General features: G+C 40.6%; 2 protein-coding genes across 5 annotated transcripts in view; both read left to right on the forward strand.

Moving 5' to 3' along the window:
* The first annotated feature begins 2,293 nt into the window (after positions 1-2,293).
* LOC120309610 lies at positions 2,294-18,704 on the forward strand. The gene is made up of 4 exons (XM_039347012.1): positions 2,294-3,447; positions 5,927-6,803; positions 13,217-13,318; positions 18,468-18,704. The coding sequence occupies exons 2-4, from the start codon at positions 6,387-6,389 to the stop codon at positions 18,702-18,704; spliced, it is 756 nt and encodes a 251-aa protein (XP_039202946.1). The 5' UTR covers positions 2,294-3,447; positions 5,927-6,386.
* Positions 18,705-22,769: 4,065 nt separating this feature from the next.
* Positions 22,770-24,648, forward strand: part of LOC120309616 — a 46,522-nt gene continuing 44,643 nt past the window's right edge. For all 4 annotated transcript variants that reach the window (XM_039347024.1, XM_039347025.1, XM_039347027.1 and 1 more), the window contains exon 1: positions 22,770-22,898. In XM_039347024.1, coding sequence (XP_039202958.1) covers positions 22,779-22,898 — 120 coding nt within the window. In that variant the 5' untranslated portion in view covers positions 22,770-22,778. The remainder of the gene's footprint in view (positions 22,899-24,648) is intronic.

A 24,648-nucleotide genomic window follows, 5' to 3' on the forward strand; every position in this document is an offset into this window, starting at 1 on the left:
GACTCTGATAAGAACACCTGCAGTAGCCTTGCATCTGGAAAGTGTCTGTTATTTGATATATTGTAACCACCCCTATATACGTCTTTTGCTTACACTGTGTGATGTAAAAACTTTAGTAACAATAAAATAGGGTGCTGGAGTCAGCTCTGGGCTCCCATCCCGAGATACCTGTGCGTGCGTGTCTCATTCTCCATGGGAGACCACCACATTAAATATATATATATATATATATATATATATATATATATATATATATATATATATAAAGATCTGTATTATACCCTATTTTAGAAATTCCCCTTTTATCTTATGACATTTGCAATTTTTACAAAATTATTTGCTATATTAATAACAACTGTAATTATAAAAGGAACATATATTCACAGTACTTATTTTCTTGGGCAAACAAGTGATGGTCATTAGTAAAAGTAAAGAGTCATAGAGTATTTTTAAGAAGGGCGCCTGAGCAGGACTTCCATATGTCTTTCAACAGATGTTGCCCATACCAGATGATGTAACTGTGCAGTATGGATGCAAGGATTCTTTATCTTCCTCACACCCTGTGAACTTTCCAAGAATTAGGACTGCCCTCCCAACAGACAATTTCAAGGCTGTCAACTATCATTGACACCAAGCATGTGTCAGTTCACCACTCCTTTCTATTGGCGAGCGAAAGCCAGGTGCGAGCATAGTTCTAAAAGGACAGCTGATAAGAAGTGGTCTTTTTTTTTTGTGAGAGAGAAATTGTTCCTTAGTGTCAAGGCATATGGTAGCTGTTGATGGTGCAGGCAAGTGATTTTGTCAATGGTGGTTCAGAGAAGGACCCTTCTGCATCTCTAGAAGAGGAGACCGAGGGAGGAATCTAAAAAAAGACAGTAAGATTCAAACAGCAAATGCTGTTTTCTGGGAACTATATTAGTCAAAGACAAGTTCTATGGAAGGATTGCTTGTAGACATCCCCCAAAGGATCTGAATTTCCTATTATAAGCAACTATGAAAAATATAGTAATAGGGGAAAAATTAATCACATGCCTCTGCAGTGTTTATTGACTCAGCCAGTTGAAAATTGAAGTAGCTTTTTACTCTGGTTTTTAAGATCAGCTTGTATATAAAGGGTTAAATGCAAGGTAAAGCGTGCAATTCAATGAGATTTAACTTGTTTAATATTAACTTTCTATTTGTTGCAGTGGACCTTTTTAAGTGCCTGATTTTTACACTGAGACAGAGCTATGTCATCATGAATGAAGAAAGAATTGTGACCAATTGTGACAATTAATTTTTAAACAGAATCTTAAAGCTCCATGTAATTCCAGACATACATAAATGATAAAAATAATATGAATATGCGGGTCCTTGGAGAAAAAGATTTTGAGTGAAGGGTAAGGAAGATATATCATTTATCTGCCTTCTTTTAACTTTCCATTTCTAAAGTAATATGCATCTAAAATTGTTTCTGCTGTGTTAAAGAGTATTTTTGATATAGAATAAAGGAAATAAGAATGAAAAAATACTTAACATGTCAACTAGTATAAAATAATTTAAAATAATATTGTTGTATACAAATTGCAGTTTGAAGAGTCAATAAAATAAGCAGTCTATTGATTGGTCGCTTCTTAAACTGCACTTATAGATTACAAAGGTAGTGTTAATCATATTTAATTTCAAAATGTTCTTTATAAAAAAGATAATTGATGCTGATGTCTAAATTATTGACTATAAATTATTGAAAAACAACTTCTAATTCCAGAGTCCCTATACTAAAAAGTTATTCATTCAAAGAAAACCTCATTAAAAATGTTCACAAAATATATACATGGAGATGATCTGAGAGATTGTTGTAGTTTTTTAAAAAGTGTATTCTTAGATATGACATTTAAACCTTAGATCCTATAGCTAAAATGACTCTATTTTTGGACTGGTGGTGTTTGAAAAAGTTTGTGAAACTTTTGCTTCTGCTAGCAATGAATAATCCCAACAAGTTAGCAGAAATTGTGTGTGTGTGTGTATATATATATATACAAATGCACATATACACACACATACCCTCACACCAAGTTATAATTCCAGTAACAAAGGTTGAATTGTGAGGTCCTTGGTGCTATCTGAGCATAGTTATTGCCTGTGGACGTTTCATTACCCAACTAGGTAACATCATCACTGCATCCAATCGGTGCATTTCCTTACCTAGACAAGTAATTAATGTCTACAAACAAATATCCAAGCTCAGGGAGCACCAAGGACTCCACCAATTACAACTGTAAAGAATTCCATTAATAATAACAAAACAGGCTTTAGCATCACTAAAATTGGCTAGTTCATTCTCTATCATCTGTACTGGCAGATGTTTTTATGAAAATGTTCATCTTGCATTCTAGATTTCTTATGATTGCAAATAAAAATGGTAACCCTTCCACTCTAAGTGAAACAGTGTGCTGGCAACCAGCATGTGATATCCTGTCCCACAGATTCCCCTCCTCCCCCAATTATTACAGTTAATTAACCAAGTAAGAGAGAGGAAAAGACTTATTGTTTCATGTGAACAAATCCCTCGAGGTCACTCATTAGGCAAACAAATACAGAACCTAAATTGCAGGCCTTGACCCCAAAAGAGAGCACTTTTGTACAACATAATTACATCTATGATCCTGATGCCGAAGGGCATGCCTGATGTTTGCCTCTGAACAGAAGCGTGCTGTGAGAAAATATGTGCATAAACTAGATCCATTCTAGTAGTGCTGTGAATACAAAGACATTGTATGCTTCCTTTTCTTCTCAACATCATGTGCTTAACTGGCTATTCCAAATTCAAATGCTGTTCTTCAAAGAAGGGGGTGAAAAATGAGGGAAAAGCACCTCAAGGACCCAGTAATTAATGCCCATCTAATCTCATCTTCTATGGGCAACTGGAGTAAAATTGCTGCAGATCAAGTGGCAGCTGTAATGAAACCCACCCTTAGCACAAAATAATAAAATAAACACCTTGGGAGACTGGTTTCTTTAATTCTTCTGTGTTAATGCAGCAGGATCTTCCTATCTGCAGGCAACTTAAGCACTGGAGTAGGCAGGCAGCTTGACTACAGATGATATCATATACTGTATGGAATATGCAAGGGGAAGCAGGAATGTTATTAAATGGTTCTTCTTCTGTATATCAAGCTCATTGGCCATAGTGTGGGAGACAGCCTCAGTTTGACGTAACATTTTGTATCTGTGAATGTTTAAATAATTCTCACCGCTACCACAGTCTAAAAGTTTGTTTTATGTACATACGTACTGTAGGGTATTTGGTGATAAAACAGGATGTCAGATGCAAAATGCAGATCCTGCATGCCTGAATGAACTTAACAGTGTAATCTGTGAATAACTCATAGGCTGATGTTTTGTTTTTGTTTTTGTTTTTTTTGCTAGGAGTACATATGGTGCAGCCAAATGCTGTTTACTACCCAGGTATGTAATTGCTATCCCTACCTCTTTCATTAAACTATCAATTTGGGCATTAAGTGGAATGTGCACACAGCAGTGCATGGGGGAGGGGGAGTTGGATCTTGTTAGCCTCGGATTCTGTGTTCAGCCTTTGAAACAATGCCTAAGTACAAACTTGATTAGGTTCCTATATGTCCTTCATTGGCTTAATGTTAGGAAGACAATGGGCATACATGTTTGACACTTGCGGGCAATCACAAATACAATTTAACGCTAAGAGCAGAGTGTGGTAGAACAGCCCAGGGGCGCATCTCTTATATTCGTCTCCCGCGACACCTACACGGTCCTTCAAAGCGCTTCAAACGTGTGAAGTCCCTCTAAGGCAGGGGTCTGCACCCTTGAGAACTTTAAGACTTGTGGACTTCAGCTCCCAGAATTCCTCAGCCAGCTGGCTGAGGAATTCTGGGAGCTGAAGTCCACAAGTCTTAAAGTTCTCAAGGTTGCAGACCCCTGCTCTAAGAGTTTCTGGTCGAGAGACTCGGCCATAAGTATATTCTAATCATGGAACAGTCCGGGAAGCTAATTCAAGAACCGAGATTTCTGGTGCTCCGTAACACAACAGGGCCAAACGAGAGAGAGACAAACGGAGATCGGAGGATTTATTTCGTGAATTGCGAGGATTTAATGCAGCTTTAACCCATAGAGACCCAGCTCGGATTTCCAACCCTTGGCCGTAGAGCGCTGGGGCTTCGCCGGTGCCTTCCCGAGATTAAAAGTCAGTATTGTCCGTTGCCATAGCGCCCAGAGAACTTTCCTCTCCGAGTCCCCGCGCTTTGAGCCTATCCTTGTGGAATTCAATTGCATCATCGCCTCCGACGCGCTCTGTTGCTGTGACAACCCCGGGCACTAGGCAGAAGGTTCCACCCGGCCCTCCTCCCACCCGCAAATTCCCTTCCCAGAAATAAAACGGCCCGCGCGCTTAGCGGCAGGAGCCAGCATGTAAGCGAAATCGCCTCTTCTCCGCTCGCTCACAAGTCTTGCTTTTGTAGCCTTGCTCTCGCCACTGCGTCCTGCGGCAGCGAGCTGCAAGCGAGGCTACTGGTGCAGCCTTAATTCCCGCCAGTCTTTTTTCTCCTCCCCGTTTTGAAACGGCCCCCCCCCCCTACAAGTTTTGCAGCCCGCGAGTTGCAAAAGGTTGCTGCCTCGCTTCTCCTCGTCTGGGCTGCAGGTGCCTCCCTCTGGCGCTTTCTAATGAAACCACCGCCTGGCATGCAAATTTGCGCCCGCTCTGGGGGGTGGGGGGCGGCTCCGGCGTTTTGGATCCCGGCCCACGGACAGCTGAGAATGCTGCAGGGGGGGGGCGCTTTTTCGGCAAGGGACAAATGTGGAGAAGAGCGCTTCACCTGTTGAATTGCGCGCAGCTGTTAATGCCAGCTGCTGTCGCCGCCAAGCATTCGCTCGCCCGCGGTGTCAGATGCGCCTGTTCACCCCCTTTCTCGCCTTGGCCCGATTTCGTCACGGTGACCCGTTTTCTTCTTCCAACAACTCCCAACTCCAGTAGGTGGTAGCAAGTCCCCGAGCGGACAAAGCCAATTTCCCCGTCTCCCCGGGAGAGGGTGGAAGTAGCCCGTAGGTTTTTTGGAAGCCGTCTTCTCCCCCGAGTCCAAGCCACATTACCTCATGCTAAAGAACTCCCTGTCTGAAGAACCGGGCTAAATATAGCGAGTGGAAGAGAGAGTTAAGACTTGGGCTAGGGAGGGAAGGGAGGCCTTTTCACGAGGGGAGCGCTCCTCCTTTCCTTCCGCGCCCTCCCCAGGAACGTGGGCGCTGATTCAGGAGGCGCCCCTTTCCCTCAGCTCCTTTCTGACCTCGGTGCATCTATCTGTGCCTTCCTCCCCACCCCTCCACCCTCCTCCCCACCCGCAGATCCCAGGCCCGCGCCCTGAGCGCAGCATGCCCGCCCCGCTGCTCGCCCTCCTGCTTCTGCGCACCCTTCTGACTCGCCTGTTGCTGCTGGCTCGCAAGCGCCTCCTGCCGCTGCTCCGGCGCCTGAGGGCCCGCCTGACTTCTCAGCAGTCCCGCGAGGCCATCCTCACCTGCCTGCTCTGCCTCCTCAACCTGCGCACGAAGGTGGACGACTGAAAAGAACTCCCCGGAGGAAGGGAGGGAGGGAAGGAGGGGCACCCTCTCCCCAAATGTCGGGACTCTGAAGTGGTAATCCCGGCACCCCACCTGTCCGGGAGCCTCGTTCGGAGGGAGAACAGACGTCTCCTCCAAGCGCCCGTTTTCCCCATCAGAAGCGACGTTTAGCTTCTCGTGGGAAAGAGGGCGCTCTTCCAGCCAAGAGAGAAGGGAAGCTCAAGAAGTATTTACCAACCGTATTCCTCTCAAGGGGAAGATTAAATTTTTGATCTCATTTCTTAAGATCCACCCCCAAACCATTCCTCCCAACTTCCAGGCTCTCTAAATATTTTTTTTTTCTTCTCTTCTTCTCTTTGCTCAGTAAGCCAAGACCAAGTTCCCTCCCTCAATTCTGCTCTCTCCGCCTTTGTTTTCCGGCAAAACGGATCGATGAGTGACTTCCTCGCAGAGCTACTACCACTGTCCAGAGAGACCTGGCTTGGTGGCAGCTGTGTAACTCCTGCTAGAAAACCAAAGAAGGCTTGGAAGTCCTCTTTGAACATTTCAGGAGAAGCTTCACTTGTGAGGGCGCTCACAAATGTGGATGCCCGAGGAAAAGAGCAGAACGGATCCAATGGGACATATTTTCCACCTCTGAAGGGTTTTTTTTTTTGCATGGGATGGAAGAAGCCAAGGCAAATCTTGTCACTTCTGATTTTACCTTTCTTTCTATGACCTCCTACAAGAGGCCCTTTCTCTCCTAAGAAAAGCAGTGGGGGTTTATCAAGATTTGTGTCCTAGCATTTTTCTAGGGCCCCTGTAAGGCTTGCGCTAGGGAGACAATGTCCGGTAGCACAGCAAGGAAGGTCCAACCGTTCACTATTAGTACCAAATTATCTCTACCCAAGTGTGCCCTGGAATTTCCAAGAGACAGCTGTACTGACATTCCTCTTGCTGCTCTGAATAACCATGACTTGCACCAAAACCTCAATGAGTGTGTTTCCCTGTATCTGGCTCAGACGTCTCTGGAGCCTGCTGAAGGAAGATTTAAAAGCGCTAGTCCTATTGAAGAGGTGATTGCCAATGATGATTGTATCAATAGCAATTCGCTGTCCCGTTCCATTAAGAAGATTACTTTGTCCAATTGGCATGGAAAAGATGGCTTAGGGGAAGAAGGGATATTCAGAGACCATTCCCACACCAGTGCAGAGAAAAACTACAACAACAACAACTGCAAGGCAGGAAAAGCACAATTCAAGGTAAGTCTTTCATTTCTCACCTCCTGTTTTTGCTGTGTTCTGCGCTCTGCACTTCAAATCTCTCTACAATGCCGATTACACCTGGCTTTAGGATCTTGTGCAAGCCGTTGTGTGAAAAGGCATCCTGAGTAGCAAAATTAAGGGTGATGGAGATCTGAAGTTCAGGATTCTCCCAGTGTATCTGCTGAGGAAGACAATTTTCTGGAGAACTTGATCACATGGGGGTAAAATTTATTACTTCCCATTGCCTGATATAATCAAACATGAACAAAGAATAATGCTTTTTTCCTACAGGGGTAAGACATATGTGCGCTTAAGTTCTACCTGATTTCTAGTCACTATTTATTTAAAGATTTTGCCCTTTGATAGCTTTTATCTGAGCTAGACATGGTACCCTACTTTTAACATAATTATCTTTCCATAGAACTCCTCTGAAAACTAATAGTAGGACCTTGAGATTTCTGGTTCCATTTTATTATTTTTTCTAGTTCCATTTATTTATTCCATGTCTTATCTCATATGTTTGCTTATTCTCTTTTTGTGTATGTTTTGTTGTGGAGATAATTTGTGGATGGTGTAATGAGACTATATTACCTCTGAACATGGTGGAACAAGTCTAGAAAAAGTTACTCAGACTATTAGTAAGCATTTAAATTTCCATCTTCCAGCATTTTTTTAAACACAAGGTTATGTCAATTCTCTGTATGTATTATAAGAAGGTATCATGCCAAGTAATGTCAGGAAAGGCTTAGAAATAGCTTGTTGTGTTGTAATGGTATTAGGATTTGAATATAAACAGTGGTCTGTGCTAGAGTAGCCTTTTTTTGTTTCTACAAGATTGTGTTGATTTTTATTCAGAGAAAGGATTATGAGAGAGACATTTGGAAATCTGAGAAAAGGTGTACTGTTCGGCAACATGTCTTGTCAGAAAGATGCCTAGGATCACATGAGTTTAACACTTCAGTTGCTTTATAGCCACTTTCCTAAATGAACTGTAAGTATTCATGGAGAAAAAATAACATTGAAGCCAGCTATGTGGTAGCATGTGAGGTCAGTTCTGTGAAATTATGAAACATGTTCCAATGGGATGAGTTGAGGCCATGTCATTCTGTTTTGGTTTTAATAACGAAGACGAGATTTATTTTTTTTAAAAAAAAAAAGTTTCCCTGCAGGCATTACTAACGGTGTTATCTCGTCAACCCCAAGGACAGTATTGCCCAAACTGAACTTGAACTCTTGGCCAAGAATCCTTCTGAAAGCCCTTATGTGTTTCTCCGGCATTGAGCCTTATAAAATACAGGATTAGTGCTTCCTACGGGAAGATTGATTTACTCCCAGTTGTACTGTTACCAGCTGGGGAAGATTCTTCTTGCCAGTTCATTCCTCAGTTGCAGCCTCCACATTCCAAATTTAAAGAAAGATTGACTCGGTTCTTGTTTTCACATGTGCTCCCGGCTGCTGCTGCTGCTTGTTGGATGGGATCAGATGGTGGGGGGAGGGAGCCCTACCTCTGCAATCCAAGTGGAGCAGAACTGCAGGAAGGATGAAATCATCTTTATGCTGACAGCCTTGTTGGCCTGCAGCTGATGGATTGAGGGAGCTTCACATGTAAATAAAGTGCTTATGTCACCTGCAAGCTTATCTCCCCCAGCTCTGGTCGGGGAGAGGCCAAGCAGTCCCAGCTGGGGGAAATAGACAGATATTGACCGCTTTGATTGAACATTTCTGATTACCCCAAATCATACATATAGAATTAATAGCTATTAGATGTTTGCAAAAAAAAATAACCAATCCGTAAACAATAGAAATAAAGGATTGTCTTGTCCATCATTTACATGCTAAACGCAGTGTTTCTCAACCTTGACAATTTTAAGGCATGTGGACTTCAACTCCCAGAATTCCACAGCCAGCAATGCTGGCTGTGGAATTCTGGGAGTTGAAGTCCACATGCCTTAAAATTGTCAAGGTTGAGAAACACTGTTAAAGTGTTCTAGATCTTTTGTATCTTATGCAGACAATACAGGCTTTCCCTTTACTGCACACGCCTTCTTGAACTTCAGTCCCAGGATAGATTATTCCTATTTCAATAAGAATTGAAATGGAAGAGATGCACCTTTCAAAAGTGATTTAGGAAAATGCTGTGGACCTCACCCAAGCTGTTGTTTTCAGACGTCTTGAGCAATTCTGAAAAAAGAAGCTCTAGTGCAGCCGATGAATCCTATAATTAACCATTGTAACTTTGACGTGATTCCTGAAACAGCAACATACTTTTTCAGGCTTCCATGGAAGAGATATGTGCTCATGCTTCCAATTAGTCTGAGGCATTTCTTCCAAATTATTTTTCAGATGATGGAATAGTTAGTATTTATGTATTTAAGAGTTATACGGTCTTGTGAGAGGGTTTTCTGTTTTCCATTTTCTGAGATCCCAGAGATGTACTCCAGCATCAAACTCTTTCAGAGGAAAATTGGAACAGTGGTTCATATATTTAAATAACTTGTAATCATCAAAGAGGTTGGCTACCATTTGTAAAGTTAAATTGAGCACCAAACTCATGAAGTTCATTAGAAATCATCAGACTTTAGGACCAAGACTTTCAAGACAATCTCATGAGTGTCTTTAGAAATTGCAATGATGTCAAAGTCATATAAACATGTACATTAGTATGCCATTGTGTAAACAGTGCAATTATTTAATTTATACCAGTTGCATCATGATGCATGATGTTGTTACTTGCACCACCACTCTCCAAGTGTCTATGGAACTTTAGTTTACCTAATCAACACAGGGAGAAAAGTATTTAAGGACCAAAGCAATTTATTTTACACTACATAAATATAAGACAAATTTGCTTAGGTTGAAAACCCAAAAGTTATTAACAAAGCAAATGTTTATTTAGGTAGAGCTACCAACTGTAGTTTGCAAAAATCCAGATGCCCCTAGATGGCAGCAGAGAAATATTGAAAACTGTGACCCTCAGGTTATAGATAGACCCTAATATAAAAAAGTTTTATATAAAAATTTTAAAATTTTAAAAATGTTACATTTTCAGAAAAAATAGTAATAAACAATACAAAAATATATCTAAACATTTGAATATTAAAATGTAGCTTCATGTAAGAACTGTTAAGCATAAGGTTTAAATATTTTTTGTTCTAATTCCTAGCTTCTATTAAATTGCAGTTGGACCTGAAAGTTGTTAAGCATAAATTTTATATACATAACATATATACATACATATATAGCTCTAATTCTATCTTCTATTTTTATGAATGTCCTATTTATATATGAGTTCATTTGGAATTTAATGGAATCCAAGTTTTTTAAAGTGTTGAGCAAGTGTATGAAAAAGATTATAGGTACAGGGTAGAAGACTTGTGACTCTCCAGATAGTAGTGGATGACCACAGGATATTTCAGTATTAGATATGCTAAGTGGAGCTTATAGGAATTTGGCAATAACAGGAAGGCAACAAGTTTCCAATGTTTAGAATACATACTTGTGGAATAAGGAGTTATTGTTTTCCCACAGATTTATTTATTTATTTTATTTTTAAAATTTATAAGCCGCCCCACTCCCGGAGGACTCTGGGCTGCTAACAATAAAAAACACATAAAACATAACAAAACAAACAGTACAAGAACAGTCATCCAGGGGTCAGATTTCATAAACCCCAGGCCTGCCGGAAAAGCCAGGTCTTAAGGAGCTTACGGAAAACCAACAGGGTGGGAGCGGTCCTAATCTCCGGAGGGAGCTGGTTCCAAAACGTGGGCGCCATCACAGAAAAAGCCCTCCTCCGCGGCCCCGCCAAATGGCACTGCTTGGTCGACGGGACCTGAAGGAGACCCAGCCTGTGGGATCTAACCGGACGAAGGGAACTATGAGGTAGTAGACGGTCTCGCAAATAGCCTGGCCCTGAGCCATATAGGGCTTTAAAGGTAATAACCAACACCTTGAATTGGACCCGGAGACCAATAGGCAACCAGTGCAGCTCACGGAGGATAGGTGTAATGTGGGTGTATCGAGGAGCACCCACTATCACTCGCGCGGCTGCATTCTGGACCAACTGTAGTCTCCGAATACTTTTCAAGGGTAGCCCCATGTAGAGCGCATTGCAGTAGTCCAGACGTGAGGTGAAAAGGGCATGAGTGACTGTAAGGAGAGCCTCCCGGTCCAGGTAGGGTCGCAACAGATGTACTTGTGCAAAGATCTTCCCAGCCACAGCCGTCAAATGATGTTCCAAATTCAGCTGTGGATCAAGGAGGACACCCAAGTTGTGAACCCGCTCCAAAGGGGGTATATTTTCCCGCAAGAGTCAACACTGGACAGTCAACATGATCCTTGGGAGGCAACATCCAGAGCCACTCGGTCTTGTCAGGATAAAGAGTATATAATGTAATGCTTCATCTAGCATTAAGTCACCATTACTTTAATAGATTTGCTGTTCACATGAGTATTATGAAGGTCCTTTATATCTTCACTGTTAATACAAGATAGATAGATGTTGCAGAGAATAAAATGTTTGAAGATACTAGTGTTCTAATTTATCCTGGCTACCTTTGACCATTGATTATTGTGTCTGATTTGTTGATTCTTCTTTTTCCATATCCACATGCTAAGTCTTTGTGTAAAAATAAGAACTATGTTCAGATTCATTTGTTAATTCAGGCAACCTTGAAAAATGTCTAGCATAAGTAGTGTTGGGTGTCATAAAATTTTAGATTGGAATTATTTTCTGCTTGTTAGCAAGTATCATTAGGGTTATATATAATATAATGATACAGTATAGCATATAGGAGAACCTTTGCACAGCTTCAGTTTGTGCACCAGTTACAACCTTTTCTGGGTCTTGATTCCCTGTGATCAGTTACTCAAGCCCTAGTCATCTCTTAAGTCCAATAGCACTAGCACTTAGACTTATATACTGCTTCCCAGTGCTTTACAGCCCTCTCCAACTGGTTTAAGGGTCAGCATATTGCCCTTGACAATCTGGGTCCTCATTTTACTGACCTCGGAAGGATGGAAGGCTGAGTCAACCTTGAGCCAGTGAGACTCAAACTGCCAAACTTCTGGCAGCCGACAGTTAGCACAATTAGCCTACAGTACTGCATTCTAACCATTGCGCCACCACGGCTCATGAACTATACATGGGACTACCCCTGAAATCCATTTGGAAGCTTCATTTGGTTCAAAGTGCAGCAGCGAGAGCAGTCTTTGGGGCCCCTAGAACGGTCTGTATTGCACCTCTGCAATACAGCACTGGCTACTGATCTGCTTCCAGATGCAGTTCAAGGGTTATGACCTTTAAAGGCCTTAATGGCGTACGTCAAGGCTACCTGATGAATAGACTAAGACAAGCATGCCCCACTTATGCTGGTAGAGAGGGCCTACTGCAGGTCCTGTCAGTCAAAGAACATTGATTATCCAAAAGATAGAGCCTTCTCTGCTGTGGCAGCCACCCTTTGGAACATCCTACCCTCCAAGGTGAGATCTGCCTCCACCCTCCTATCCTTCCATAAGAGTCTGAAGACCTGGTTCTGCTGGTTGGCCTGGGGACCCAAATGGGGAGTACCACACTGAAGTGGCTATTAGACTGACCACAACCCCCCCTCCCTCTTTCCTCCCTACTTCTCCACCCGCCCATCTTTTATTCCCATATCGCAGTATCATTGCTTTCTTTTTTATTGTTTATTGTTCCACTACTTTACTACTGTTGTGTTTCATTTCTCCATTTTTATTGTTGTAATCTGCCACGTTAAGATAGGTGGAAAATTAATTTAACAAATAATAATAAATATTGAGTTCCTCTCAATCATGGTACCTAATAATGTCAACAAGAAGGATGCTATAGTGCAGTGTTTCTCAACCTTGACAATTTTAAGGCATGTGAACTTCAACTCCCAGAATTCCACAGCCAGCATTGCTGGCTGTGGAATTCTGGGAGTTGAAGTCCACATGCCTTAAAATTGTCAAGGTTGAGAAACACTACTATAGTGCATTTTTGAATGGTGGGCTTACCTTTAAATTACTATTTAATTCAGCTCTGTACATATGTGTATTTTTAAAAAATCGGTAATTGGAAAAAAAACTTTTTATTGATTATTTCTTATGAAAATGAGTAAAAGAAAAACTTGGACAATGTATATTTCATCTTCTCATGACTACCTGTGGGCTTGCAACATAGCAACAGTTAATGGGAGAACCCTTGTTAAAAGGCATGTCTCATTGACAGTCATGGGGATGCAATGCTCATCTTAAAGCATAATCAGGACAAGGATTTGTTAAAACACAGTAAAATTGAAAAGTCTGCATTTTGCCATTGCCATCTTGGCAGCTCAGTGTCTAGCTACTTGATTATTCTCCAGTGATATTTCATAATTGGGGCATAATCATCATGCTAATTTTTCCTATAGGTGTTTCTCAGAAAAGAAGTGGAACCAAAGGAAGAAAAACAGAATGTGAGAAGCCCCCAGTCTTGTGACAATTCTCTAGTTGGCAGAATTGCACCTTTTGTGGTAGGTTTCTTTTACATCTGCGGGGTTAGAGAACACTACTGTATATAGTTGAATTCAGTTGATGATTAGGAGTGAAGCTTGACTCAGAAAACACTGGGCTTTGTACATAAAGGATTGAAATTCTTGAACATCAGTGTAGATTTGAGCCTATCCTTACCTGCAGCAGGTACTTCCACAAATCTTTAATCTAATCCTTGCTACTTTCCTAAGTAACAGGAGATTGCCTAAGCTTGGTGAACATTTCCAGCATCCATAAATTCCATTAAATGTTCAAATCTTGTTTACTGACATTATCTATGGATGTTGGCTTGCATGAGATTTATCTATAAACAAAGAGGCACCTCTTATATATAGCTTATGTTTGATTTTAATAGACTCCAGCCTCAGGCTATTTTTCTAATACAATTCACTAACTTATTAATATAAATTATCAGAATGTTTTGGATTTTGGATCTGAAGAAAGGATAAGCATTGATTGATTTATGATGACTTAGTTTAAATTGATGCTTTTTATAATGCTTCTGAAAAAGACTTTTTGCTAGCATCTTGCTAGATAGTAGTCAATAAATACACAAATCTTTTGATGCAATTACCATTTTCACATTTAAAATCTTGTTATAAGTTCTGCTAGGCCTTTGTGAAATCAGTTTTGTGTCTTCGTCCATTGAAATCTTGCCTTTTCACACAAGGTGCTTAAATTATGGAGGGAAAGGATGACAGCCCATTGAAGAACTCTGTAAATCATATCGATATCCTCCCAAACTGTTCTACTATATCCTTTTTAGTTAGTAACTAAAGAGGCTACTCGAGAAGATTTGAGGTGTGGTGGGGACTTCTCTGTTTCTTCTATAACTGAAGCTTTGTACTGGAAAAGATGAAGGAAGAAAGTGCAAGATTCCCATTCTAGCCTAGAAATAAAATCAGGAAATATCAAGTGAGGCTGTCAAGGTGCTAAACCAAAGATAGAGGCACTGTACATAGATAGTTCTTCTCTAGTCTGGCAAACTGGTATTGAACCTAGTTTAGTTACAGCTGTCATCTTATCTGAACAGAAATAATCTTGCCCTAGTGATTCACACTCTGGTAGCATTCTGTTTCTGTTAGTAACACACTGTCTGTTGTGTGTTGGTCTGCAGGTGGAAAGAACTTGGCAGCATCAACATCATTCAGTCAGATGACCAGCTTCTTCCCCTGTGATTTCTTAAATTCTTTCAGAATCGTTATGGCCCTGCATAGTTTCTTTATCTAAAAGTAAAATAGAAGTTTGTTCAATATTAACTGCAAGTGTGTTCTATTTTCTATTGTTGAGTGGGAAGGTAGTACTTGAAAAAAGGAATCAATGTGCGATATATTAGGTACAAAAGTGGCAAAAAGGAAAGATCTACAGATTCCCACAACAAAGAAAATACAAGCATATATAATCTGATCGTGAAGACTGCTTTTTAGAATTGGATATACTATGATGTATCAGGTATAGATTCTCATATTTTTATAAGCCTCTTTAACTTGCAAAAAGCCATAGCTCTTAAGAGAGAGAAAGCCACCATTAGAGAAGATAAATAAGAGACTCTCATTTAGTCTCTGTGGATCAATTTGATTGTCTTGAGAACTGCTGTGGGTTCATAGGATTTGACATAATGCAAAGCTCATGATTTCCCCTCCTTTCATTAAGACAGAAAGCAACATTAACCTTGGTATTTATAACGTTTCTTTGCAAGAGTTATTTACAACTTGGTAACTACATTCCGTTCTCTGCCTGGCTTATAGCCATCATGGTTCAAGATTTAAAATACATTGTAAAATGGGCCTTTTCCTTTACTGTACTAAATATTATGCAGCCTAAGTGCAGTCTGTATTTATGCTTTCTATAGTATTGGTTTAACAAATATGTACCCACACATATACACGGCACTATTTATAAATACTCTTTCTACTTTTTATTTAGAAAAAAAGTAAGATGCTAAATGTACTGGCCAACATACCCTTTTAGGCTGGCATAAGCTTTCTCTCTGGTTGATATAGATTCACATCTTCCATTACTTCAGCCCCTGCAGAGAGTAGAAAAGAACTCACAGCACCATGTCCTCTTTGGATTGACTCTTCTCAACAACCAACAAACTACCTCCTTAGGTTGCCGGCCCTCTTCCAATTCTACAAGTTCCTTTTTCCAGCAGACTTATTTTCTTAAGTCTTCTTTTCTCTGCCAACTCAGTATCTGCCCCACCCTTCTCCTATGGGAAAAGTCTTTTGGAACACCAAGCTATCTTTCCTTTTACTTTCCAACCACAAAACAAAAGACTATCTGTTTGGATGCTTGCATGACAGGCTTTCAGGAAGGTATGGGCTCATGCATGCTGATCAAATGAAGAGGTGAAATAAATACAATTGATCTTGAAAAACAGAAGTGGACCACCCACATGCCTTGTACCAAAATGTGGCTCATACAGCTTTTAGGAAATAGGGAACTGAACCTCTGATAGTGATAGCCAAGTAATAAAGGCACATTTTCCAACCAGTTTTCAGCAGGGAGAAAAAAAGCCCTTTTAAAATGGTATATAAACTTTCTTTTAGCTTAATGTACCAAGCTGTCTATCTCATCTACCCAAACAGACTCTGTTCTATTAAACTTCAATAATAATAACTTTGCATCAAACACTGTAGTTTTTGACTGCTTCTTCCCCTTTTTTTAAAAAAAAAATTGTGCCTCCTCGTACTCTATAACTTAGTATTAAGTAGCAATGTGGTTTCTTATAGAAGACTTTTTAAAAAACTGCTTGCTTGATAAATTGCATATATTGTTGTAGAAATGGTTGGATAGACATCTCTAAAACTAGTTCACCAACTGCCTTTCTGATGTCTGAATACAGCATCGTCACATCTCATTTGTGAGCAGGTGTATATAATGATATAATCTAGAACAGTGTTTCTCAACCTTGACAATTTTAAGGCATGTGGACTTCAACTCCCAGACTTCCACCAGCCAGCATTGCTGCTGTGGAATTCTTGGAGTTGAGTCGCACATGCCTTTAAAATTGTCAGGTTGAGAAACACTGATCTAGAAATTAATTACAAAACAACACATGATGTCAACTATCTGGCAGCCACATTAAATGACCCAGGGGTATTGTCCGTTAGTATTAAAGACATGCTATATCCACTAGGATTTTGACAAACAACTTGTCTGAAGCTATAGCTGATGAAAATGTTGGGACACTTTGCCGCTTTTCCTGACCCTCTGCCTTTCAAAGGCGGCGCCCATGACAGTGCCCTTTTTTTTATGTGCCTGTGTAAGTGGTCCATCTTGTTCATTTTCAGTCTCCTTCTTCTTTTCTGCCGAACAGAAAACCATTTTGGGAACATTTCATGGAGGAAATGAATTGGTTCCTGAGCAATCTAACTTATCTCAGTGGAAAATTGAACAGACGCAGCTCATGGGGAATGACAGCTCAGATTGCTTTCTATGACTTGTTGCCCTCCAGATGTGTTTGGTTGATCCGCTCATTATTTCAGCCAGTATGGTCAATGTCATGCTGACTGGGAAGAAGGACAGTCCATATTCCAGGCCGTTTTATTCTATTCTAAAATTATTAGTTACATATAGCGATGGTTCACAGGCAAAATGCATATAAAGCATGCTAAAATATAATCATAATCATTACAATTAAAAAATAACTCAATCTATAAAACGATTAGGAGATATTAAAACAGCTCCTAAAAACATGGCCTATTTAACATTGCCAGAGAATCTAAAGTCCTGAAAAATAAACCATATATTTATGCAGTGCTGATATGAAGTAGAATAACTGGGCCTTTTAGGGATGGTATTTCATAAAAGAAGATGACTAATACTAATGCTTGTTTTCAATGTAGTCAATCATTAACCATCTCAATATACAGTGATAGAGCCAACTTCCAGTTATCAATGAAGTCCTGCCCAGGGTAGGATATTCATCATGGAAAGTAGCTTATAATCAAGGAGTCAAATGGCCGAGCATTTCCTTTAATGGTGGCCTTTTGCATGTCTTTCAGATTGCCTGAATCCATTGCATAAAAATTCGCAATTTACCACCCAGTGCAGCTTGCTTTCACTGGGAATTAGCTTGTGTTCATGTCTCGTCCTATTCGATCCAAAACATTTCTGTATTAAATGGCCTCATGGTGTTAGGCAGTTATTAAATCTTTATGAAGAAATGAAGCATTCTGTTGCTGGCCTTAGTTATATGCTGAAAGGAACTGAACAATTCGTATATGTCTTGGAGAACTTACCTAACTGTTGCATTGTACAACCATAAAATTATTGCCTTTTGTAGCGGTAGCTATAGCACGGATCACATTTTCTCTGGCGAGTTTACATACTCGATGCATATTTCATTTATTTTATGTGCCATTTGATGGCTGCTTCTACAGTTTTAGATGATAGTTCCTACCATTTACTGGCCAGCCTCATGCTGTTAGGGGTATTTGGAGTTTAAAAACACCAGCAAAAGATAAGATGGCCACTGATCGCGCTATCCCTGTTGCAGATGTGTCATGACTATTTCCCCTCCATCACTGACATTAATTCCCTATGCTGTATTGATGATCCTTTTATGTCTTATTTTACCAAAGGTGGTTTTTAAGTTTCTCTGTTCTGTGCTTTATCTTTTAAGCCCATTGATCTCTGTGTCCCCAATGAGGACTTGAGTATAGTAATTTGCATTTTAGTCCTCCCTAGTAATTTTGTTGCTGGATTTTGGCTGAGTTTTGGATAGAGCTCACTTTTATAGCTGCTAGTTTCCCCTAGTTGTCTTGGAGCAGGGACAAAACATTGTTCCATTGCAGAGCTCAAGAACAAAAGCTGTGAAAGCTATTCAGGGCTCCCATTCGATTAGTTACTTAAAATAAGTTGTCTTTGTTCAGCCCCGTTCAGGAGTCTAAAGCTCATTTGTAAGCATGCAGGCATGAAGTCATGCTTTTGTTATAGAAGTTCACGAGAAATCGCTTTAGTTTCTCCTGGACCTGAGAAAGAAGCCAAAGCAGGATAGTAAATTTAGAAGGAAATTTAAAACACGAGTTAAACATAACAGTTTTGGAAAATTTTGCTTATGTACACAATCTAGCTGATGGTCAATTTTGAGCCGAATGTACAGTCCTTTCCTTTTAAACTCAGATTCTTGTATTCGGTGGATCTGAACACACTCTGATGGATTTCAATGAACAGAGTAGTTCAATGGATCCTCTGATGCAAGACTGCCGTGAGCTTGAACTGGTCAGAGAGCTTCTTGGGACCTACATTCTTAGCCATTATGTAAGGACAAATACTACAGTGGAACAGAAATTTGCCTGGAAGCAGGATATAAAGCAAATTAATAAACAAGCCAGCTTTCAGGAAGACAAGGACAGCTAATATAATTTGTTGAAATAAATTCTCTAAACTTAAAGAGTAACGTTTAGTATTTGGTCAGCTATGAATACAAAATGTGAGTATTGGGCAAGCCTACTTTAATATCAAAATATGTTTTAGTGAACAGTGTATGCTAGATTCTCCTCAGTTACCATAATTTTCAATTATTTTTTTTTTTAACCCTGTTCATTTCTAGTTTCAGAATTCAGTTAATTCTTTTGTTTAGGCAAACACACACACACACACATACACACACACACGAGGATTTCATATGCAAAATGGACATATTTTATAAAACTTATAAAATTTAATAAAATCACAGCCATTGAAATTTATCAACCCCTGCTTTATAATGTATTATGTAGCAATAAAGATACATAACTGCTGAGCAATTACAGGCTTTATGGTCGAAGATTATATTGTTATTTCATGCCAACATCAGCATGAGGATGAGCAGCATAACTGGAAATTATCAGCCATCATTAGCATCTGATCCATTAAGTAATATTACTGTATGTGGCCTCTAAAACTGGGATTACCTGATTTGAGCTGCAAAAAAATTCAGAATGAGCACTAGATGGTAGCAAAGAATTGATTTTTTGCTACCATCTATGGCTGCCTCACACAAAACATAGGGATGGTAAACCAAGTTTATTTGGAACACATTTCATACAAAGATGCTGTCCCAGTTCAAAACAGCTACGCCTCTTATAAATCCTACTAAACGTTGGCTAAATTGGCAGCTTACCTACTTTTATTTAATTTTTAGCTCTAGAATAACCAGGCCACATAAAAGCTTGTTTTTTTTTTTCTAAGTAGACATTCCACAGAATCTATGGTATTCCATTTCCTCCCTGGAGCAAAACCCTTGTTTTCTGGCCCAGCAACCACAGAGGTCTTTTAAAGGAATATTTCCTGATTCCTATTGTGAAATTGTCAAGATTTGTCAATTTTCCTTCCTCTTGTCTAATGACCAGGTAATTTGGAAATACCCGCGTTTTTCCACTTTTTTTCCCTCTTTTCCTTTTTTATGTAAATGGAGAAAATGAGATTTCTTGTTCAAATTACCTAAAAGTAAAATTTTCTTTAGAATTTGCAGGCTATTCGTTGCATTTTGACAACTGCTGAGGAGACATTAGGAAAAGCTTGTGGCAATGGTTAGGACTAGACTTTCTGCCTTGCAGCATCAAAGAGATTTTTTCTTAGAAGAGAATGGTAGCTTCCTTTTGTTACAAATTCTTACATATTTTACAGTAAGGAAAAAGTATAGGGATTATATACTAAGACAGTGGGGGGATTCCCATATTGAGCGCCTCTTCTGGAAGTCCATCTGTGGGTCTGGTGCAACAAAATATTACTACTGGTTCTGCCGAAGTGATGCGAAACCGGCTGAATCCCACCCGGACAAAGACCTAGGGTGGCAGGAGACTACCAATTTAATTATTGGAGTGGATATGAGATTTTGTTGTAGTTGTTCGTGAAAAGGCAGTAACTTCAATGGTCTTTGTTGCATGACTTTGGGGTTTGAGATTTCTGCTGGTTGTTGAATACGCACTATGATTGTTTCATTGCCACTTAATACCTTCTCAATGTGCCGAAGTCAGCAGGGAGTACAGATGATTGATACTCTTTGAACTGTTTGGAGGGATTGGGTAAAGAAATCAGTGCCATGTGACATGCCTTCAAGTCTCTCCACACCATACTCTGTACATTTGAAGGAATGGACAAACTCCAAAACTTTCCAAGCATGTAGTAAAGAAGACTTAACACACAACTGTAGCATCTTTTCAGCAATGCATCGTTTTAGGGTGGGGCAATTAAAGCCTCAGCATTTCCATTTATATCCGACACCAGTTGTTGGTTTTCGAACCAAGTCTTAAGTCATATTACTTCTCTTTCTATCTGATTCTGGCCAAATCCAAGAAGCTAACTTTCTCACTCTGTCTCTCTCTATCTCCTTCCTAGACTGGCAAGCCCTCTGCTTTTCAACGCATCTCCTTGGAAAGAGAGCACACAAAATACCACCAGGCACAGTAGTGGAGCTGAAGCCCTGCGCATAAAGCAGCACAGGAGTTGGCAGACCTATCCAAGTGGAGCCTTCTCCTAAAGCTCCAGTTTCACTGTGCATGGGTTGCAGGTAAAGAAATGAATTGGCGAAAGGAGGAAATTGGCTTTTCTTTCTTCTTCTGCCACAACACAGAGGACGAATAAAAGGCTGTCCTTCGGCTCTTCTTTTCAAAACTGCAGTAGAAAGGAAGAGAGCGCTAAGTGTTTTGCTGCCAAAAGACTTTTCCTTTATTAAGTGAGAGGACGTGCAGAATGAAAGAAGCACGGTTCTTTGGCTAGCGGGAGGGAGCTGTTTCTATGGCATGAGGTCTCCTTGGCAAGCCTCTCTTTAAGGCAAAGGACAGTAGGTCAGTACACAGAAATGTTGATTTTTTCCCCCATTTTTTTTTTTTTTTTTGAAGGGAAAGGCATGACTAGACATCTCACTTTTGTGCAGGGAGGGCATTAAATGGGTTGGTGTAAGTCTGCCAAACAATAGAATTGGGTTGTGACCTGTGCCTTCAAATAAAATAGTGAAATAATGATTGTTTTTAGAAGGTTCTGAAGTGCTTGAATATGTGGCTTCCAGTAGGAAAAGTCATGGTTTACTTGTCATCATGTACTATAATTTCATTGCCATGAAAGGAAATATGCTCAATTACTTTCTGCTGAGTACTTTAGCAACAGTTGGGTGTTACAAACCAAAGATTTAATGTCTCACCTGTTCTGTGAAGCTTGCTAATGCGTGTCTGGTTCCTTGGGGATACGGCTGTCCAAAGCAGAAGCTCGGGTTGTGCCAATTTCCTGATTGCCTCCTTGCAATTTTGTTATCCAATGTTTCCTTGTTGAGGAAGCACAAAGCAAGAATGGGGATATTGCTGTAGAATTCAAAGTGAGTAATGTCGCCTATGAGTTTAATAACTATGCTGATATATTTAGCATCCTTAGTGAAGATGAAAAGCTGCTGAATATGAATATTTTTATTCCTTGAAGCATCTAAATGCCTGTCTCAACTTTTAGGGCAAGTCTATATGGTAGAGTGAGAAATATGAAAATGACTGGTTCACATAACAAACGTAATTGGGCTAATGCCAAGTGTGCAACTAACCAGGAGCATTCCATTAAGTTCAAAGCACATGGAGAGTTATTATTTTGCCACCTAAACACAAGAATGTGCTAGTCAACTAATGGTCAGGAGCTAAACTGGCCCTCAATAAGGGGTCAATGGAATTCACTGGAGGCTGGACTTGGCCTCTCTCCTCTGGTAACACAGACTCCAAATTGATGAGCACGTTTAACTTCATCTTGTAGCTCAGCCTGCTCTTCTCCTCCAGTGTATTCATTTCATCATGCGCAATGAATTTGTCTGTGAATAACCAAAATGAATGAGTTCACACTTCATTATACCTACATATATGACCTAGTCCAATGGTGCAACCTATGGGCACGCGTGCCGAGGTGGCTACTCCCACCCTCTCTGTGGGCGCACGGTGCCATACACCTGACGATGGTGAGGGACTGGCCCCCGCTGCCCTGGCCTCACCCATCCAGTCTGCTATGACCCCCGCGGCCATGCCCACCCAGCCCCCAGTGATAAATAAATGTGTTGTGGGTTGCAGTTTGGGGCATTGGGGGGGTCTCTAAAAGGTTCGCCATCACTGAGTCCTATTCCGTGGATGTGTGTTTGCACTTCCCAAACCTAGAAGCAAATCAGCCAACCAATGCCACTACCTGGAGGAGAGATGATCTATGTGCACAGCCTAATGCCAACATGAATCCACTTGCAGTTTTAAGTTTGCTGGAAGCCTACTGCAACATTATAGTACTGTAACATCTACGTGAATAAATTCATGCTATAGATCTTGTTTCTTTACTAGAAGAGGTATTATTCATAGTGCCCTATATCCTTTCTCTTTTCCCCACACAAGAGATGACTTTTGAACTTCCTGAAGGAAAGTATAGCTAAGTGTAGCACACCAGCTATACTTTTCCCACCTGCTTATTTTTCCTCCCTTTCAGGCTGAAAAATGGATGCGTGGAAAACTCCATGACCTGAAAGATGGTTGCAGATTTCAGGAATGGGAGCAGATAGCTCAGATATTACAGAGAGATATGAAGGATTTTGAGAATACCATCATCAAACTGAACCAGGTAAAATGTGGTCCGGGGGCTGCTTGCTCTTTCTTTAGACTCTTACTTTATATCTGCATGAAAAAAGACACCTGAATCCAATTCTTCAGTAGCTCAGAATGGTTTAAACCTCCTCTCTACAAGATGGGGGGCAGGAGGGATACCAGTTTAAAAAAATTAAGCGACCTTTTTCATTTTTTTTTCTAGAAAAGAAAGAAAGTGTGTATTCTTTTACTTCAATGTAGTGTGTTAATAGACATAAGAATAAATATTGCATAATTGCATTCAAAAATGAAACTATCACATTTTGTTACAAGTAAAACTAGTGCAGATGTTGGTGAGATAGTGGGCTGTTGGAAATGTGCCAGTCTCTGCTTAAAGGCCAACCTTTTCTCCCTCTGTGGAATTTTCCACTAAATACCTCCCAGCTAAGTAAAAAATAAAGTCCCGGAAGAAAGCAACAGCAAACTCTGCTACTGTATTGTTGCCAAGAAAACAACATGGATAGGTCCATGAAATCACCAAGTCAAGCTCATTTTGAAGTTTTTAATGCTTAATTGTTTCCTTCTTACTTATTCCACGGTTAATTTAAAATCAGATGAAGATGAACTTTATAGAAGTTTCTATTAAAGCAGATTTTCTTCTGGATAAGAAAAGTAGTGTGAACTAACAGGCTTCCCTTTACTTTCTCATCAGTACTTTTATCAGGACTTTTTCTATGCCATTTTCTTAGGAATAAGGCCAAGTTTGCCATGTAGGATCTTGGCTGTCCACAAACCAAACTCCTTTCTACTGAGTTCCTTTCTCTGCATGCTACCTTAATATTCCAGGAATTGGAAGTTTCTTTTCGTGTAAATAGAGAGTTTCAATAGTTGCCACTCTTGCCTGATTGGTTCAACAGCTATAGGATTCAACTGAGTATCCACATTACACTAATGTTTTAGGTCTATTAAGATACTAGTGTCCATACAGTCTTTTTTATAATACCTTCCCATTGCCCTCAAATTAGTATATTTTAATCCTCAATGTGGGGAGTTTGTCATCTGCTACAATCTATTTAACAACATACTTTGGTAACTGACATTTGAAGGCAAACTTGTAACCTTGCCAGTTGACTTCTCAGAGAGCTTAGTTCAGTGGTTCTCAAACTTTTTAATGCCACGACCCCCAACCGGTCGTAAGTTGAGGACTACCCAACCGGTCGTAAGTCGAGGACTTTCCCTACCCGGGAGCGCTGCGCATGCGTGGTGCTGCCCCCTGCGCCGGCCGAGGCGTAGCTGCAAGCGGCAGAGACGGCACAGGCCGACCACTGGCTGGGCCACCAGCTGGCCCAGCCCAAGGGAGGTAAGGTACCCGCCGGGCCCCACGCGTGCCAGCAACCCTCCCTGCGCCCGCCGGCCTCCCACCTCCCACCCTGGCCCTCTTTTACTTACATTTTTAGTAGTTGCTCAACAGGGAGGGGTGGAAACTTTCAGACAGCTCGCCTTCGCTGTAGACAACTTGCAGCACCGTTTGCAGAATGGGACTTTTGGCAGGCTCAGCAGGGCAGAGACAGCCTGGACAATTCCTATTGGCTTTTGAAAGCCAATAGAATTAGACTCTCTTCAAGAGAGTCTATTCTATTGGCTTTCAAAAGCCAATAGAATAAAAAGGAGTAGCACAGCTAAGGAAAAGGGGAAAAAAATGGCAGACTGCGTTGTTTGGCGACCCCCATGAAATGGTCGTTCGACCCCAAATGGGGTCTCGACCCACAGGTTGAGAACTGCTGGCT

This window comes from Crotalus tigris, unplaced genomic scaffold (assembly GCF_016545835.1).
Source record: "Crotalus tigris isolate CLP2741 ecotype Arizona unplaced genomic scaffold, ASM1654583v1 scf7180000018048.2368360, whole genome shotgun sequence".
Taxonomy (NCBI): domain Eukaryota; kingdom Metazoa; phylum Chordata; class Lepidosauria; order Squamata; family Viperidae; genus Crotalus; species Crotalus tigris.